The sequence below is a fragment of the Haemaphysalis longicornis genome, unplaced genomic scaffold (assembly GCF_048455015.1).
Source record: "Haemaphysalis longicornis isolate Haplotype H1 unplaced genomic scaffold, Haemaphysalis longicornis Haplotype H1 scaffold_3, whole genome shotgun sequence".
NCBI lineage: Eukaryota > Metazoa > Arthropoda > Arachnida > Ixodida > Ixodidae > Haemaphysalis > Haemaphysalis longicornis.
In genome coordinates this window covers 159,482,010-159,501,649 of record NW_027526335.1, presented here as the reverse complement: position 1 = coordinate 159,501,649, position 19,640 = coordinate 159,482,010, and the positions used below count along the sequence as shown (strand labels likewise).

The following is a 19,640-nucleotide window of genomic DNA, read 5'->3' as shown; positions in this document are numbered from 1 at the left end:
CCGCAGATGGTGGAGTGAGAGCTGTCTACACGAATTCGGGCCCTCCCTAATGCGTGTACGAAAGCTACAGGGGCGTGCCCGAAAGAGAGTAATGCCGAACTGTTATAAGGCCGAACTTGCCCGCAAAGCAGCGTTCTTGTCTGAGCTCTAAGCTAGGAAGTTCCGGGCGAGACAAGGAGTCTCGACCGCTAAAGCTAGGTTGGGATATGTGAGCCCCCTAAGCTAGAGATAGATTGGAGGATCGCGTCAGAAGTTTAGGGTGCAGCTGTGTACCGGGCAACTAGACGGGGCCTGCAGCGGGAACAGAGTCCCGGCCGTCATTTCTCGAGCGGTTTGCGTACTCACAGCGTTGCAGAGTTAGACGAAGTTGGAGAAGCTCGAGTGACTTGTACGCACTTGGAGCTAGTGTCTAGCTGAAGTTAGAAGTTTTTCCTTTCATTACTCATGTACCCAGTTATCCTAATGTAAATAGTTGTGTATAAACTCTTCGTTTCCCTTCATCAAGTACAAACGCCTCGAGTTCATCAATTCGGCCACCATCTCCGAGAACTTCAACACCATCGCCCTGCCAGCCTCCTGCCAAATCAACCGGATCCCGGGCGGTAGGGTTCGTGATCGGCACCGGACTTCGGGGAAACGAACATCAGCAATCTTTACTGCACCCCCACCGCTGAACGTGTAGCCGCCGCCGTTTCTGCTCAAATTCTACCTCTCCCAGTAGCTGCGAATCCCTCCCGGGTGAAGAACAACTTGCCCAGTTAGAAGGCCGGCATGAGCCTGAAAGTGTTCTCAGATTTGATGGCCTCGCGAGTGACATTTTGGCCGGTGTCTTTCACGCCAAGTATTCGCCATCACCGGTTGCTGATTTATGCGCGCACGGTTGAGGGGGGCGTGCACTCACATCTAGGCTTCATGCCGCTACCGATGATACGTCAGTTGTGCTCGTGGGAGATTTAAACTTCGAAATGATACGGGTAAATACGCTTTATTGGCTGTCCTTAATCGAGTGGTTTGGGTCTGGTTTGATGTGTTATACAGACAGTAGGATGCCTAGGAAGCGGAATGGAAACGGACAGCCCCACGTACTATGTACGCGGGAATAGAGCTGAAGGGCTTCCAGGTTTCAAATCGTTATAGAGCGGATGCATGCTTTCGTTTTGAGGAAGAGCTAGATTTGAAGAAGTGTCGACCCGAACACAAGCCCGAATGGACGCCAATACTACCGAAAGCTGCTGCCGCCGCCAGTACCGCCTCAACTTCCTGCTGATCGATTAGCGGCGAATCACCCCCTTCTCCCGGATGAAGAGCAACTTACCCGTTTGGTATGCCGGCGTGAGCCAATACCACTTCTTCAAATAAGGGGCTTTCAGAGTGACATTTTGGACCGCGCCTGCCACTTCTGAGCAGGCGCACATGTGCTGTTGCCGATTTATACGTGCACAGGTTTGTAGTGAAGAATAGTGCATGGAGAGAGAGGGACGTGCACGTGCAGCTATAGTTGTCATGTCCATCCCGATGAATGGCATGTCCGTTGTGCTGACGGAAGATTTAAACTCAGACGTCAAACGTCCTGATAGGATCGGTCCGGTGTCCTCATTGCTAGAGCGGCTTGGGTTGGTGTGTTATACTAAAGGCGAGATGATTTGGACGCGGGAGAGGCACACGTAGCTTCATGTTTGTCCTCAAAAACAAAGCTTCGGTCCTTCTTAGGTTCATTCAGCTGATTGGCGAGGAAGTATGCTCCATCCCAAATAACAAACAAACGTGCTATCTTTCGTGCACTCCGTGGAGGCCGTCCAGCTTCTCAGGTCATCCTTCTTCACAGAGTAGAAGGGCGCTAGTTTTTCCCTCAAGTAGCGTACGTACGCTCGAGCACTTCCGTGCCCTTATGTTTACAACAGTGCGGCAAGTAGTGCGGGGCCCCTGAACGTTTGTTCTACAGTGTGAACAGTAATTACTATCTTGCACAACTATTTCAGGCTTCTGTTATTTTAAACACCTCGCGTGGTTCGCCCACTGGTTTCACGTTGCTCGAAAGGTACCTTGACACCGCTGGCTCCCATATCAAAGTGCCCCAGGAGCAGCCTGGCCGGCGGCCCAAGTTCCGTGATTGCTGCTGAACCGTTCACTTCCCGAAGGAATGTGATGGTGTGGCGGTGTGCTCCGGCGATTGGAGCGTGCTTAGTATGTTCGAAGTTCTTTTTTTTTCACTAGCGGCGACTAGGCCGTGCACACGATATGTAAGGCGTGCGTCGCTACAAGCCTTCTCTGTTTGCACAAGGTAGAGTGACGCCCAAGTTTTAGTGATTCCTACCATAACGGCCGGCAGGAAACCAGGCATCTCATGCTCATGCAGGGCTCTGGCCTCGCGGTGTAGGCTGATATGTTTTGCAAACATATCTCTGCATTGGTTTTGGTTGAATACAATGTATACATTTTTGTCCCCGTGACGTCATCTCAGTATCTTGCCTTGCTTCCTCTGTGAGCAACTATCAAGAGTTGGTATAGTCGAGCCGGAACTTATCCTAAATGTGAATGTGAATGTGAATGCTTTATTTCACACAACCGAAAAAAGTTACAGGGGAGATGTTACCGAGTAAACATCGTAATGAACACATCAAAACATAACAAAAGCGGTTCTCTTCGGGGGATACCGAAAAGGCAAACGAATTACCTGACAAAGCGACACCCTCCGGCCCCCCGTCCACCCTCTTCCTTCCCCCCTACACACAACTCATCAGCAACGTGACAAAGTAGAAAATGTTCGAGCTCAGAAAACATAATACACAGAACATAATGCAGAAAACAAGCTCCATTTGATACAAAGTTTAGCAAACACAAGTGAAGGTAGAATTTTTATTACTTAAAGGGGCACTGACACAAAAATTTTGCATCTTGTTTTTTTGTTGCGATAAGTAGCTAGTGACCTACTTATAACCTGTAGAAACCTCATTTGCTTCAGCGTGTGACGGTTGTTTAATTAGAGGCATTTTCAATGCGGCCAGTCGCAGTTTCGGTTTCAGAGAGTGCCACGAAACGATGGATTTTGTGGATTTTGTGTGAACAACGCTGACCACGTGACTGTCGGAGGGATATCAGAGCAGAGCCGCCGTAGCACTGTCGAATCCGCATCGACGGCAGTTTCTGCGAATGCCATCACGTACTGATCTCGTGAGGCGCTTAATTAAAAAGCGACCGTGGATGTGACGCACGCGCTGCGAGTGCAAATGCTACCGCGGCTAAAGAACGACGCGCGACGCTCGAGACGGTGGGTGGCAAGACGCGCGCTGGGAGCAGCCGGCCGGTCTGCCTACAGGTCCGCCTACAGATGTGTTCGGCTTAGCACTGCAGCGGATATTCGAGTGCCGCTCTCGTAAGCGGTGCAGATGACAATTTTTAATGCAACCCGCCATCGCATCATTAACTCCTTTCTCATGTAAGCCACCATGGTCGGGACTTGGGGACAATTTCGTGGAGCGGTAACAAGCTATCACTCGAGCTACCTGCGCCGGCCTGGGCCACTTCGCGGCCGTAGCCGCCGCCGGCACAGCGACCGTGCGGCTAGCTCAGTGGGCGTTTCGTGCCTCCGGCGCGTTTTCGTATCCAATGGTAATAAACCGTAATAGAAACAGAGTGCCTGGAATCGCTGTAGAACTTTGGTCGCGGCCAGCTGCCCGATGAGCTGACGAAATCACGTCGCCTCCGCCGCCAACGATCGGGTCGTTCGTTCTCGAGAGCAGAAGCTCCGCCCTCCGGCCCTCTGATTGGAGCGGCGAGCCGGGCGAGCCGGCGAAAAACGCCGGCAGTGCGGAAGCGGCGAACACAAACTCGTGACGTATTTTGATGTTGTTTATTTACACAATATCATCGGGATTTCGATTGCGCGTGGTCCTCTGCTGGCTGCTCGGTTGCGTTTCGCACACTTTAAACTTGATTTTAAATATGTTCTAGGCTGTATTCGCCGCTGATATTTTGCAGATGATGTATATGTGTTCCCCCCAATCTATCTCCGAAGTTATCTGGCCTTCAAAATTTTGTGTCAGTGCCCCTTTAAGAATTGGCATTGCAAGTATAAACAAGATCACAAAGTATAAATACAGAGCGATATTCAACGGTAATATTACGCTTATCTATATCATAGCTTGTTCACTGTAGCTCCAGAGATACACATCAACTTTCTTTTTGAAGCATTGAACGAAAGAGAACACTGTATCAATCTAAGAATAGCAAGATGTTCGTTCAAAAAGTCGGGAGTTATGTAGGTTGTCTTTTGCGACCCATAGTTAGTGTCGATTCTTTCTTTGTTGTAGCTCGCATGCCGTTGATTGTATTCGTGGTTCTTCGATGCTCATTGTCCATGAAGGGGTCAGAATTATTTTGGAACTGCTGATAAATGAACAAAGCTATTTTTTGTTTATGCTGTTTTTAATAGACAGTATGCTATGCTTGTGGAAGAGTGGGGCAGCGTCGGTTTTAGGTGATTCATTTTTTACAAAGCGTACTACTTTCTTTTGGTGTACTAGGAGATTATCTAAATTTAATTTGCCAGTTGTTCCGCACACAAGCGAGAAATAACTGAGGCGAGAGTGTATTAACGCGAAATACAGCTGCTTTTTCAACCACGTGTGCAGCCATTCCCAGAAACACCTCAATGCAACGTCCCCTGTTCTACGCTTTTATTCCGGCGGAGTAGCGACACCGAATGCTGCTACATGCATTTACTCTTTCAGTTTGGATTAGAATTCTTCCTAGAATAATCTTTGAGGTGCTCATTATCTGCTAGATTAAATCGTTCTTTAGTAGATCGTTCTTTCTAGATGTGTTTGGGTGGTTATTTGGCCTGTTAAAAGGTTTCACTTCTGAGAAGCAGTTCCTAAAATGCTGTAATATGGCGAGAGTCTGTACTCTAGAAAATGCTCTGGGATTGAGACGACTGCGCTTAAAGGAGCCATGAAGAGAAAACAAAAGTTTGTTTTATTCGAAAGATTAGGTGTTTCATAGTACCCCAAGCGCTTTTCCGGAAGCAAATGATGCTTTATTCACTGAGAAATAAGGCAATTTAAGCCAAAATTTTAAATCTCCCGCTAAAACTGCACATTCCGTGACGTGAACAATGGCGTCATACGAGCCGGTCCATGAAACAGATACTTAGTATGTCGACTCCATATAGCACCCACACGCGGGAGTCGACCGAGACGGCGGCCATTTTAAAAATACTAGTAAAACCTAGTGCACCCGCAGCCCTAGTCATGGAATCGCCTGATCCGGAGAACAAAACTCTCGCCGAGGAGCTCGGGCTTGCATTTAACAACCTCACACCACTTGAACGCTCAATGCTTCTAAGTGCACGAGCGGCAAGAGTTGTGGGATACGCGGTGGACGGGAAAGCGACCATTCCGCGGTAGCCACAACAGACGAACGCCCTGCCGTCGGCACCGCTGCCTCGTCAGCCCCGTCGCGACGGCCGAATACAGACTCGTACGTATGTGCCGTATTTTTATTATGGTTAATAATAGTTCAATTTCAGTAGCAGTATCGCTTATGCCAGTTGTCCGGTGTCGTTTATGGAAAGCCGTTCGCGCGAGCTCTCTGCTTCGACCAGAAAGATACGAGCGTCAATGCGCGGTGTTTACGGCATTTTTTTCCCCCAAGGTCAGAGCGATTTGACGAAGTCGGCGACGAGCGCCAGCATGTCCCAGGAGTGAGCTAACGTAAGGGTCCCTGCCGTAATCAATTCCTCGGAAATGAAGCGAGCACACTCGTACTTCCTTTAGCTCTCTTTCTCCTCCGTTTGCAAAGTTCACAAAACGTAGCCACTTGCTTCGCCGAGGTTCGTCGTTGGGCAGCACATGAAAGGAGATCTCCTCACCGGCGGTGATGTCGCACTCCCTCGACGATTTGCCCGTACTACATGGGCATTTCAAAACGCAGCAACGAAATTTCATTGTAAAGTACTCGAACAAACTGAAGTTTTCAGTGGTTGTAAACTGGAAACGAGCTCGTAACGACAGCAGCAAGCCAACACCATTCGAAACTTCTGCGACGACTGGCACTATCTCCTCGCTTCTTGCTGTTCCTTACTCCCTTCGTTTCTATTTTTACCTTTGCTGGTTGGCGATATGATGGCCAACCTCCTGTCAAGGGATTGAGATACCAAGGAAGGTCGCGGCTGTACGTGCTGGAACGGTTCGTTGGCCCCTAACAGCCTCGAACCCGAAAATTCGTCTGCGCGACGGTGGCGACAGCGAGATGTCGAGTTCGGCCGGCGGTAGTTTCGTACGCAATGGCGCACACGCTTGCGTGTTCGTTCGGAACTTCAACCGTTTACTCCACCGTTCTTTGTCATAAAAAGAATGTGCAGTATGTTTCACGGGCATTTAGATCGCTATGCAAACTGTAAGCCCTGCCTAACATGCGTTTGCTTTTGCCGGCCTCCGCCAATCGCAGAGCATTCTCGAGTGACATCATAGGTTCTGTTGCGGAAAATGAGCTGGTGGGTCGCATGGTCATTTCCTTTTTTCCTAATTATGTAGCTTATTTGGGCGAAGTTTGCGTTATAAGTGGTGTCGTTATGGTTCTAACGAGGCAATCTTTCGAATGAACCAAACTTGTGTTTTCTCTTCATGGCTCCTTTAAATCGAAGAATACGTGCTTTAATAACGGGCCACGTCTGCTGAGTAAAAAGCGTTCCTCGCCAACAAGGGTTCGCATTTTCGGCTACGGGGCCACTTACACATATTTCTCTTATGAACCAATTTGTATGTCCATGTTTCTTCAGGCCGTTTCCTTCGTACAAGGCTAGTTTCCATTTGACGAACAAGGTGTATTACTAGCCAAAATCGTTACAGAAGAAACTATATTTTTCATAACACTGACAAATAAGTGGAAGACTTCAACAGCTCCGAACATAACTAGCCACTCGTCGGTTTACAGTGGGCCTCATTCATTTGCGGGCTTTTGGTCGCTTGTATTGGTCTGGCTGGCATCTGCGACCAGACATTGGTATTGGTGCTTGAGTTTATGTCATTGACAGAACACGCTTTCCATAGTCTCCTAGGTTGTATTCGCTATCTGCTCTCTCGTTACCAGCACTGTGATTCTGATTTTACCATTAGCGTAATCTCACAAACTACTTCAAGCATCACCGGCAGGCCGGCGGAGTACACAAACCAAGCTGCCTTCTATTACTAAGCGTGTTAAGTAGGAGCCACGACAGAATACTCAGATGCCTGTTTTTGTTTTCAGAGAGTGCCTGCTGATTCTACCGCAATTTTGTCGCCTCTGGTGTCATTAGGAGACCACGTCTTGCTTCTGTGCTGAGCGATTATTCATTTGTATGAGCGGCGCGGGAGTAATAGAATACAACCATGCCGGGTGACGGCGCCTGAAACATTGCTTGACCGCAGCTTTCCGTCCACAAGAGTACACTAGCATTCTATGCCCATTTAGCATTCTATTCCCATTCTACTGGCATTCTATGCCTATGTCCCACACTGCACCGGTGCTTCATTGTTTTTTTCTAGATGTGTCTTGGTGAAGATTGGCCAGTTTTAAAGCTGTCAAAACTGAGTTCCAGTTCCTCAAATGCTGTGATTGTGATAGCTAGTACCACCCGGTTAGATACGCTCGAAAGACAAAAGTCCTCAATTAACGCTTCAATGGCCCGTAACACCGTACTATCGTTAGTAGCACATCTCAACTAGACATCAACCTGGATGATTGTAACTACTAGAAAACGCAGCGGGTTCAAGTTCGAGATAGATTTTATGTTACGTCGTGCCTAAACTCAATATTGTGATTCCTTGTTTAGATGTCGTGGAGAAGAAACACGAATAAAAAGTATCTGTGCACAACACTTGAAATTGCGAAACTAAGAAAAAAAACAGACAAACTATACATGGCGTCGAAATTCATTGTACTTTGTTTCTTCTCAGTACTTCAACTTGCTCAAAAGTAGAGAAACACGAAGAAAGGAAATAAAGATCTGCACAAAAAATAACTCACCTCCAGACCAACCACCTGGTGCAGAGGAACCGCTGCTGCCCACTGGAAATTGAAGTAATCAGACCTATTAGTGAGCTATACTTAATCCAAAAAACCCGGACATCCGGCGTAACGCGTGTCACAAAGGCGGAGGATTGGTTGTACCCTTGAGTTTTATTCCCAGAAAGCTTGATCTTAAAGCTACCAGTCATGAGTACATCCAAGTGACACAAAAGATCTAAGTAAAATGAGAAGTTATCCACTTAGAATTTTCCCTATTTCCGCGACAATAAGTCAAGTAGCAATGAATTCAAAATTAGGCAACCCTGAAAGATGAAGGGCTTTGCCGTAAGAAAAGTATTAACAAGGGCGTAAAAACTACAGCGGTAGAGCAAGAACTCCGCTGAAAGGAAGAAAATCCGGTTTATGTGGGCACGCATTGACACGCTATTCGTTGGTAGCTGGCAGTATTTTCATATGTGCATCACGTGCGACTCTGAACAACTAACAACTAATAACAACTCACTAATAGCGGCTTTAGGTTGCCCGACGCAAAGAATTAGGACGTTCATCCTTTGCGTCCTTCATCCTGCGCATGCGTCGTACAAAAAAGTTGGTTTGGCATTTAAAGGACATAGGATGAACGCACGCTATTTCAGCAAAGTAGCGTGCGTATGCTGCGGCGCTTGCGTATCTCTATAGCGGTATAGCAGCCAGTAATAGAGAGCTTATGGACGCTTACGCTCTTCTGTGAGCAGTTATTTGCATCCTAGAGAACAATTCTATGCTTTTTTTTAAATATGTTACGTAGTTTGCGGGCTGTTTTCGCGGTGTTCGGCGCTACCTTGACACTGCTGACTGCCACACAAAGCTTGTGAAGCCATTCCAGCGCCGGAGCTACATATTTCCTGTTGACGCGTTCACTTCGCAATGGAATGCGACGTTGAGACGGTGCACTCCGGCGTAATACCTTCGTAATGTCTTCAAGAACTGCGTAATATCTTCGGTTTCTTTTCATTTGCTGCGACTCAGTTCTTCACTGCGTATTTACGGTGTGGGCGGCTACGTAAGCCTTCTCGACTTGCGACGGATAGTTACTTCCTGGTTAACTCCTAAAAAATCCCGGTCAGCACTACTGGTATGGCTGGCAGGAAATAGATCTCATCTTGGGCACTAGCGTCGTGGCGCAGGTCTTTAGGTTGTTTCCGAAACAGATCTCTGAATTGGTTTTCAGTGGAATAAACTGTGTACAGAGTTCACAGTGCTGCACTCTGTGAGCGGCCATGTCGGGCGACATGACGTCATTCGCCATGGCTGACCTTCTAAACCACGTTTTTAGCCGTGGACTTCTCTGACGACCCCGCACATCCGCGAGCACCGGCCCCGCTTGAAGGGTGAATTTGAGTTTTTTTTCGAGTTGTGCAAAGAATAGGGGGCTTGGGGTCCAAAAAGTTAGTGTGGGCCAACGGGTTGAGTTTATTAGTCAAGAAAAATCTCACACCAGCTTTGTTTAAGCCCTGTTTTAGCTCTTGTTCGTCGCCTAGTCCTCTGTTCGCACGTTTCGTACGACAGGAAGCAGTCCTTTCTCTTTTGCTTTTAGGGCACAGTCCCTTGACGGCCGTCTCTGGTCTGAGCCGCATCGTCATCATAACGGACTGAACGATGGCAAGACCTATGATTGAAAGAAAGCAAAGGTGTAGAGTGTCGCGAAAGTGCGAGGGGTGGGCCGTTCCCCGTGGATGCGCGAGTGCTTGCCAGTAGGTTGCGGCCGGGAAGGGGGCAGTATGCTGTAAGGAGGGGAGTGTCGCAAAATTGTGAGCGGAGGGCAGTTCGCCGTGGCGGCGAGAGTTCTCTCCGATAGTGTGCGGTGGGGAAGAGGTGGCAGTATGCTGTGCCCGTACGAAACCCTCATCGGCGCGACGATGGCGAAAAAGTGAGGGGGGCGTGCGCGTGATGCTAGTGTGCGTTCCCTGGCTAAGACGCAGGTACCGGTCCCTTCCTCACCCGCACTTCGCGCCGCCGGCATGGAGGCTCACCATTGCTGCCGTCGAGAGAACCCACAAGTGAGTGCTGCCTCAGCACACTGCTGCTGCGCCCAAATATTGCATTTGGGAGTATCGTAATCGCCACCCCATTTTTTTAATGCGTAGCATTCTTATCAGAGTGCCCCTCAGCCAGGACCATAAAACACCGTGCATTTCCACAAAAATACAAATATCACGGAAGTTCCGCCTGTAATCGCTCTAATGGCGTAAATAGAGATAACTGATCCGAGGAAATCTTGACAGGTAAAACATAAAAAAAAATATAAAAAATTACGGAAAATGGCAAAACGTATAACACCCTGCCTTTTCACAATAATGCGGATTTTCCGAAAGTTCCAACTGTAATCGTTGTAATAGTGTAAATGGAGATAACTTGTCGAACGGAACCTTAAAAAACTAAAAAAACAAGAAAAATATAAAATATTTCCGGAAGATGGCGATCCGTGTAATGCCCTCCATTTCCACTGTAAACTTCCCAGTGTAAAAGTTATAATACCGTAAGTGCAGATAATTGTCGGATGAAATTAAATAAAAGTAATAAAAATAACAGAAATATATAGAAGATAGCAAAAGGTATAACCTATGGCATTTTCACAATAATGCAGATTTCGCCGCCATACTTCCACTTGTAATCGTTATAATAGCGTAAATTGAGATAACTTGTCGAACGGATTTTCGATAAACTAAAAATGAACGACCTGCAGGACAAAAAAGCTGCAGCATGTATTAGGGAACAGACCAAGAGGGAGGACATTCTAGTTCAAATTAAAGGGACACTGCCGTGAATTTGTCAAGCTCCCGTTTTTGCTTGCACTGCGTAGACCGGCTCAAATTAGCACACTTTTCATCGTTTATCCGGTTGACAAATCGGTAATTATTTTACCAAGCGGGAAAGAAGAAAAACTACGATGCGCGGTTTGCGGCGGCCGCACCAACTAAAGCTGTGACGTTGGGAGGAGAGGGCACCGTGATTGGAGGATGCCCAAGGTGAGCAAGCAAACAAGTTTCGGTTTCGGTTTCGGTTCTGTAAAACACAACCGGTGGCGTTGTTGGATGGGCATTCTCAATAACTCAGTAATCATCGTACCACGCTTCTGCTATGTTGTCAGCTGTAAAAATGCATAAAGATAAGCCTCCCAGAACGGCTTGGAATCATAGCATTCACTAGCCGAGGCCTACGCAGTGCATGGACGCCCTCCGCGTACCCGCAGACGCCCAAATGTCATGCGCTTTTCCCCCATTTTTGGAGCTTGCCTCACTCATGCCTGTACCGTAAAAAGGTTGTTCGCACCAGGCCAAGGGTCTGTTCATTCTGGCCTGTGCCCACTGCACGCAACTAGTCGGTGCTTATGGCAACAGCACGCCAACGAGAACTCGCTAGCGCGCGTTTTGTGAACTAGTTCGTGGAGCCATGAACGTTGCGGCCCAAAAAAAGGTGAACTCAATGTAGAAAACATCGGCAGAAAAGGAAAAAGTTAACTTACAAAAAAAAAGCCCGTACCCGCGGGGATTCGAACTCGCGACTTGCAAAAAATTTGCGGCGACATACCTAGCGCCCCAGACCACTCGGCCACGTGACGGGCTCCGCAAACCTTGGTAATATAAAGTATATATTGTACAACAAGTTTACACTTTTATTTAGTTTTGGCATTTCAAGCAGCTTAGGTGACTATTTGTTATATTGCGCTCGTGCAGTAAGCGTCCCCCGAGTTTCCACAATAGCTCACGTCTAGAAATTGCATTTCGTAGACGGAAAAGCGTTCGCAGATGCGTAGTCGTGCTGCTGACTGCTGTGCTTGTTCGCCCAGCGCAAAAAAGTGCTTCCCGCACCCTAGTTTTACGCTGTACGGTAAAAATATCAGTTGATTTTATTTCCTTAGTACCTATATTGACTTCGCTGACTCTTCTCCCGCCTTCAAGAGGCCTTAAATTTTCCTACTGGCGTACCAGTCAGCGAAGCGTCGCATGTGCGCTTGTGCAGCGCTTGTGTGAAGCGACCTTGACTTGGAGCTAGATACAGTGTACAAACTAACCAAGTAAAGAAAGGCCCATTCTTCCATTCACAAACGTGTCCTGGCTTCGTTTCAACTGAGCGAACGAATTGCGACGCCCCGTCGGAGGCCGGCGGACTAGGCGGACGAAACGCTGGGCCGACTAACTCTCGTCTGAAGGCCGGGGAGCCGTGCAGTAGCGCAGCCGATTGGAGCTCGGCTCCTCGCGACGTCACACGAAAACGCCACAGAAAATGGGCGAGCGTAAAGAGAGGAGGACAGCATTTTCGAATTAATTTTTCTGCTAAATAAAATCGCGTAAATGTGCCCAGAGTGGTCGAAACATGGCCTGGGGACTCCGGACTACAATTTGCGCTAGTAATCCAGCAATGTTTACATATCACTTCAGTGTCCCTTTAAGCGAAGCAAATGGAGATGGGCTGGTCGCGTATTGCGAATTACGCACAACAGGTGGACCATCTGTTTGACAGACGGCGAGATGAGCTACGAAAATTTGGGGGTAAAACATAGAACTAGCTGCCCCTCGACAGGCATAGCTGCAAATCTTTGGGAGAGGCTTTCATCATGCAGTGGACAAAAACAGGCTCATGATTCATTTATTCATTCATGCATTCATTTATCCGTCTTCTGTAGAGGATTAATTTTCTGATCAATCTAAGCACACAGCGCTTGTAAAGTGACGAGGAAGCTGGTGAAACAACCCTTTTCAATTTCATTGTATGAAAAGTAATGCAGTAATACTTTCGTATATATACACTGAACACTTCGCAGTGCATGAAACAAAACCACACACACAAAACGCACACACGAAAGGAGCGTCTTCTTGCTCCCGAAAATTCATTAAAAGGAATAAATGTTATAGTAACTCTTACGAAATGAATATGCCAATAGCACACTCACTTACAGTAATTCAATTCAATTCGACTTAGAAACCGTACAGACATAAAGTAACACGAATACAAATTGAACACAAGGCGGTAGACAATCCCCACATGCCAAGTCGCATTACGTACTCAGTGTTTATTAGATGCAAACCATCTCTTGGTCGGGGCTATGTCCGGCGTCAGTCCGTTGCGCGCACATCTCCCCCTACACTATATAAAAAAGAAATAGCTAGCGGCGCCCGGTTTCGATGCCACGACTCTCTGGCAGCAACGGGAGGTACGCGGCGCTCTTCCCACTGCGCTACAAAAGCGCTTTTTTTCAAAAACAATTTTTATTTACAACGATATACATATATACATAATGCACTGTCACGCTCGATGAGGTGACAAACATTGGTACGCGTACATACTGTCGCCACAGGAACTCCAACCACCTTTAGGCGTGCCTTCACTTGAGCCGCAAAGTAAGCACGCAGTGGGACTGCGGTGGCAACAAAGAACAAACAAGCAGGAAAATATGACATCCTGAGACACTATAATATCAGAGTACATGAACTGACAATCGTGTGAAGGTAACATGTTCCCCAATGGGTGTAAACTCTGGGCAAGGATGTACAACGCCTGTTCAGAGGGTAGAAGCGTCTCTACAACGTACTAGCGTCTCTACAACGTACTACAACGTACTGCAGTGCTTGGCATCCTTTTTGCACTGAGTCGCGGAGCTCCGTGTCAGAATCTGATGCCCCCAATACGCTCACTGTCCATTCAGCCTTTGCCGTGAAGTGCCGCCAGGTAGGCCTGGGGTTCGTGGCGCACTCCACTGCATCCACTCGAGCCCTCCACACCAGGACAAGCACGCAGTCCCGAAGCGCCTTGTTCTCTGTGGCGCACTCAGGTGTCGGAGGCCTGACCACGACAGGTCCCATCGCTCGGTGTACGCGGTCTGCAGCTCGTCCCAGAAGAGGGCCGCGGCGTTACAATCTGTGAGGACGTGTTCTGCCGTTTCCCGTTTTCCACAGAGGATACAACCCGCGCCGCCATGAAGAAAGAAATCCTTATCCTCCAAAAGTGCCTTTGCGGGCAGCACCCCCATGTGGAGGAGGAAGAAAAAGTCTTTTGAGGCGGTGGGCACAGGGAGTCGTCTTACTCGTTTCAAGACATCGTTAGGTATTGGGGGTTGTCGGTAGAGAGGGGGCGGCAGGACCTTCTCCACGAGGTCCCTGTACAGTTTTCTGGGTTTTGTTTTGAGCAGACAATCCCAAGAGAAATGCTGCTCGAGCAGGGCTAAGGCTAGCGCGATGTCTTTGTAGAACCTCGTTCCACGCGTGTCAAAGCAGAGAGATGCTGTCGTGGCAAGCCACGGGGCCAAATGTCTGGTGCCCAGGCACTGCGTGGCTGCCACTAGGAACGGATCGCGTAGACCCAGAAAGTACAAGAATCGTTGGATAGTCAGTTTGAGCCCCGCGTTGACGAGCCCAAACCCACCCTTTTCTAGGCTCCAGAAGACGTTTGAGCGGCGCATGGGCTCGAATGTGGAACGCCAGATAAATACCGCCAGGACCGCTGCAGCCTATTCAAGGTGTCTGCGTCGATGGTAGTTATGCGGGCCCCGTACAGCACTGCGGGGTATGTAATCGCATTGCACACATGAGCCCTCGTGAACAGAGCGATGTTTCTATTTCTCCATGGATGCAGCTTTCTTTCCGCAGCTGACAGCTTGGGTTTCCACCGATTTTTGACGGCGGCGCTTTGGTTGAGGTTGACGCCCAAGTAATTGGACATCTCTTCCCAGGCCATTCCAAATACGCCACTTGGTTTGGAGGCCCAATCACCCACCCAGGCTCCCCTCGACTTAAGGAGGTTTAGCTCTGCTCCCGAAAAGCGGCAAAACTGGTTTGCTAGTTTAATTACCTCGCCCACTTGTGATCCCCGAGTGCAAATGAAGGCCACGTCGTCCGCATAGGCGAGAACACGGAGCTCCTCGTCTCCCATCTTCAGACCATTGATGACCTCGAATTCAAGGGTCATACGGCAAAGTGGCTCAAGATAGGGAGTGAATAGGATGGGTGACATGGGGCAGCCCTGGCGCACCGACCTGTGGATGTCTATGGGCGTTCCCACAGACCTATTTGTTACTACGCAGGTAGAGATGTCCTCGTAGCAAGGTTTGATCCAATCGATCATTGTGTCACCGATTCAGCAGTGTTGGAGGAGATCCAGTAGAAAATTGTGGTCCACCTGATCAAAAGCTTTCCTCAGGTCCAGTTGAACCATGGCCAAAGGTAGCAGACCTGATTCAGCCACCTCGATGGCTACCCTCATGCGATGTATGTTGGAATTGATGGACCGCCATTTGAAACCGCATGTCTGGTGCGGACCAACTACAGCGCTCAGTGCACTCTCCAGACGTCCGGCGAGAACTCGGGTCAGGATCTTGTAGTCTGTTGAGAGGAGGCTGATCGGATCGGTAATGGGCGACGTCGGGGATAGAATCGGTGGGTACGTTTTTGGGGATTAAGGCCAGGTGGCTTGTCCGCATGGAGGATGGCAGGCACTTCTGTTTTCTTTTCTTATTTCTTCGAATACCATGGCTAGAATGAGGCTCAGTTCCTTCCTAAAGGCTATGCAGAACTCTGAGATGATACCATCCGGTCCAGGAGATTTGTTCCGCGCTAGGCTCTTGATGGTACGCTCTATTTCCGCTTCTGTTATGGGGGTGTTGATCAACTCTTTGGTTTCTTCAGGTATTTTGTGAATTTGATTTAGCACTTCAGCTGGGATTGCATCTAGGACTGACCGCGGAGAGAATAGTTCTGCATAATAGTCAGCGAAAGCTCTGGCGACTTCCTCATTGCTTCTTGCCATGCCTGCAGGATGTTTGACCTCCGTGATAGTTTTTCGTGCCGAGTTCTCCCTTTCGAAGGCTGCAAAAAGCTTCGATGGCCTTGCTTCGAACTCTACCTTTTGTTCCCTGCTCCGCACCAGGGCTCCCTAAAATGCCTTCTCCAGCTCTCCCCGGAGCTCTTCTTTAATTATCCGGATATCGTCTTTAAACTCCCCTAGTTTTTTTTCATCAGCCTCAATGAGCACGCAGAGAGTCTCCGTGAGGCGGCCCTTTTTTTCTTTTTTGCGTGCGGCCTCCGCGTGCCCTATGGTGACTGGAAAACTCTTTATGCGTGCTTTGAAAGTTTCCCACTTTTCCACACTAATGGTTCCTGACCGAAGGGCTTCCATTTCTTGTTGAGTCCTTTCGACAAATGTCTCGTTTTTAAGAACTGTGGAGTTCATAAGCCATCGGGCACTTGAGTTCTGCCTAGCCGTGTATGTGTTAAGGGCCACGGTGCACGTTACGAGGCCGTAGTCAGAGAACGAGACGGGAGTGACGGTGTAGTCGGACACTCGTGTAACCCCATCCCCCGACACGTAGGTCCGGTCCAGACGCGCGTGGCAAGAACCAGCGCTACAAATCCGAAACAGGAGCAAGTGCTCCGAACGCGTCTTATGTCCTTGACTCATTCAAACTACGTCAACAAGCTACTCATACAACGAAGGCACGCGAAGCTGAATTTCAATAGAAACGACGAAATGAAAACTTGAGAGGAGGATGTTAGCATATCTTGCTCGGGGGGATGCCACACGTCTGTGCTCCGTCCGCAGCGCCTCTGATGATGATTGTGGCAGGATGCCCCTACGGACTGGCCAACCAAAGAATCCATCACGAGATAGGTTCGCGTTCAACGACCGTCGTCATCTTCCCGTAGGGGAACCGCTGAAGAAGAAGAAGGAGAAGAAGACAAAGCTCCGAAGACGAGGGCGTGTACGTTGCTCTCAGCAGGTGCACCAACGTCAACAACCTTTACCTCACCAACGCTGACGGAGACTACCGATTCTACCAGAGAGACGACAACATCGACAAGAACATGCTGGACGAGTTTCGGCGCCTCGAGCACCACCGCCTACTCACCGTAACGCAACAGTACTTGCGTGCCTTCGCCACCACTGTGCACCCGGACGTGGAATTCCCTCTGGCGCTACTAAACACCAGATCACTCCACATAACGGGAACACGCCAGCTGCGCGATAAGCGCGCATGCGCGTCTCCTCTCTGATCTCCTCCTCTCCACTCCATCTGCTCCATATATAAACCCGGTCCGCGCGCCGTTTCCTCAGTTGCTGCTTCGGTTGAGACACGCTGCACCGTCCGATGAGCTGAATGGACGCCAACAATTCTGCTTTGCATCACCACATAGTTCCCTTCAGGGAGCAGGGGTAATTTTTAAATCTGCCCACCTTTTCGTAATTCCTTTGTTCAGTTTCCATTTCGTGTTTATCGTACTTAGTTCATCAGGTAATTCATTGAAGATTTCCGGAACATAATAGTTCCGTACTCTTTTTCCATAGTTAGTGTACACTCGTGGTTTTACATATCTTTCGGTTTTTCGCAGTGCCACACTCTTTTTTACCGCAACTACAAACTCTTTACTGAAATAGTGATTCTTCAACACTACACATTTAAGCCGTTCTTTCGTTGGTAGTATGCCCAGGCTTGGTATGATGATGATGATGATGAAATGAAGAAAGACATTACAGAATTACGGAAAATTGCGAACACTGAAGCACCCTGCATTTCCACAATTATGCAGATTTCGCAAAACACTAATGTAATCGTAATAACAGCGTAATTGGGGATAATTGATTGGACAGGATTTAGAAAAACAAAAAAAACTGTCTAAAAAGCACACACTCAAGACAAAGGACATAAGAATGCTACGCATTAGTAGATAATTCTACGAACTTGTGCAGAATTTGTAAATAAATTCTGGATACTCTTTTAGAGCAAAAACACAAAAGCCAGAGGGTTCTAACATTGTGTAATAAAACGGAATTCTGCATGTAAGAACAGCGGTATAAGGCTTGTTTTGAAAGCTTTCCTTTCTAGCGTAGGACAAAATCGTTAGCTGTAAGCATATGTTTTAAGGATATGAAGGGTTGACAAACAAGATAAGGCTGGATTGGTGTGCAAGCCGTATGTTCCCTATTGACTGTTTTTTCATGTTTCAAAGCGCGATAAAAAATTTCGCGCACTCCTTGGTAATTGCCAGCTGACTTAGAGCTGACGCGGTGGTGCCTTGTATACGTGTTCCGCATATCAGCCGTTGCCAGTTCGGTTTGGGCTGGCTTGTGGGTAAGGAAGTAGGCAGATTGAAACTGCCGTATGGTACGGTGCGTACAGTGTGAGGAAAAATGGCGTATGCCAGGCAATCAGGTTAAGCCCCCTCGTGCTCAAATCGTCGAATTGGACATAAGCGCGTGCAGTGAAGTTTCTACATGGTCAAAATAAGAGATCAAGCTGTGTTAGAAAATTTAGTTTTTGCTGCCGAGCTGGCACATAAAGAGGTTGACGTGAGCATTCTTTTGCAGTTTTAGACTATGCATCACAGAATTGGTTGTATGGCAGCTACACAAAATGGCAATATTTAGTCCCCCTTAGCCTGTTGTTCACTTATCCGGGCGTGCATTTTTTTGTCGGAGACATTGCAACAAGTTTCATTTAGTTCTCGCCTATGGCTTACCTGCGATAACCATGCTCCCCGCCAATTGGAACCCTACGTAGGAGTCAATTACTAAACATTGAAGTAACGACCTTCACTTTCGCGGCAGCCATTCAGTTGTGGCACTGTCGCGGAATACGGTTAAAAATTTAGCGTTCGGATAATATGCTTCAAGCTTAACATGACTTCCACAAAGAATGGTATTACTCAACATTTGACAGATGCTGGTGTCCTCGAGAGTGGCCTTCGCAAGGTGCACGTGATTCTTGCTGAAGGCGCGAACTGACCGTACTTTACGAGCCACAGTTCTAATCAATAAATACACACGATTTTTTGTCTCTGCACTTCGGCCGGTCTGCGTGTCATAATAAGCACGACACTCCGGGCCTACAGAGGCAGCCTGATCTGGGAGCAGAAAATGATTGAACCACGCTTGGTGGTGGCGCGTTGGAGACTTCCCTTGTTTGCGCACATTTTATCGCTTCCACGAACGTTCTGTTATAATTTGTGGCCACAAACATCGGTTTTTACTTATTCAGAACAGCTAAATTAGGACTGTTCTTCGTGCCTAACCATTTTGCTGATGAAGCTCTTCGAGTGGACAATGTCAGAGTACGACGAAACAGAAATTGGCAAAGTCCAATAATCGAGAGTGTGGTGATAGCGCGACCCGGTTAAGGCGGGTCTGACTGCTCACAGCAAACGTTCTATACGTCACACCCAGTCTTTTGGTTCAAGGCAACGCATTTTGCGCGTGTGCGCACACCAAGTACGGCGGGCTTCGACACTTCCACTATCAACTCTGCTTACGTCACAGGATATATGTGTTATGTTGTGCACGTTTTGAAGTTAATACTATTAAGAAAGCTTTTGGTTGTTGCTTTTGGCAGTGGCAACAAAAATTGCGTTTTCGTCTGGTCATATGAACAAGTCGCTTCAAGATGGCGCAGACAGTAAAAATAATGGCTTCGCATTCGTTTTAAAAGACGGCGCAGTAAGCGTCGGCCCATCGCAAGGCAAAGCCGACGAGCTCTTCTCGTGGAGCCAACGTAGCGTGCCGTGAAAATTTGTTTAACTTATAGCGGAAATGCCGGAAATAATATTCCAGAACTCTGTTTGTCTGAATTCACGTGTTGGGTGGAGTCGTCCTCAAAAAATAAAAGA

General features: G+C 48.0%; 1 protein-coding gene across 5 annotated transcripts in view; it reads right to left on the bottom strand.

The window, feature by feature from the left end:
- The window catches only part of LOC144175221 (uncharacterized), a 119,494-nt gene that overhangs the window by 62,328 nt on the left and 37,526 nt on the right, over positions 1-19,640 (bottom strand). For all 5 annotated transcript variants that reach the window (XM_077704325.1, XM_077704326.1, XM_077704323.1 and 2 more), the window contains exon 5: positions 8,005-8,046. In XM_077704325.1, coding sequence (XP_077560451.1) covers positions 8,005-8,046 — 42 coding nt within the window. The remainder of the gene's footprint in view (positions 1-8,004; positions 8,047-19,640) is intronic.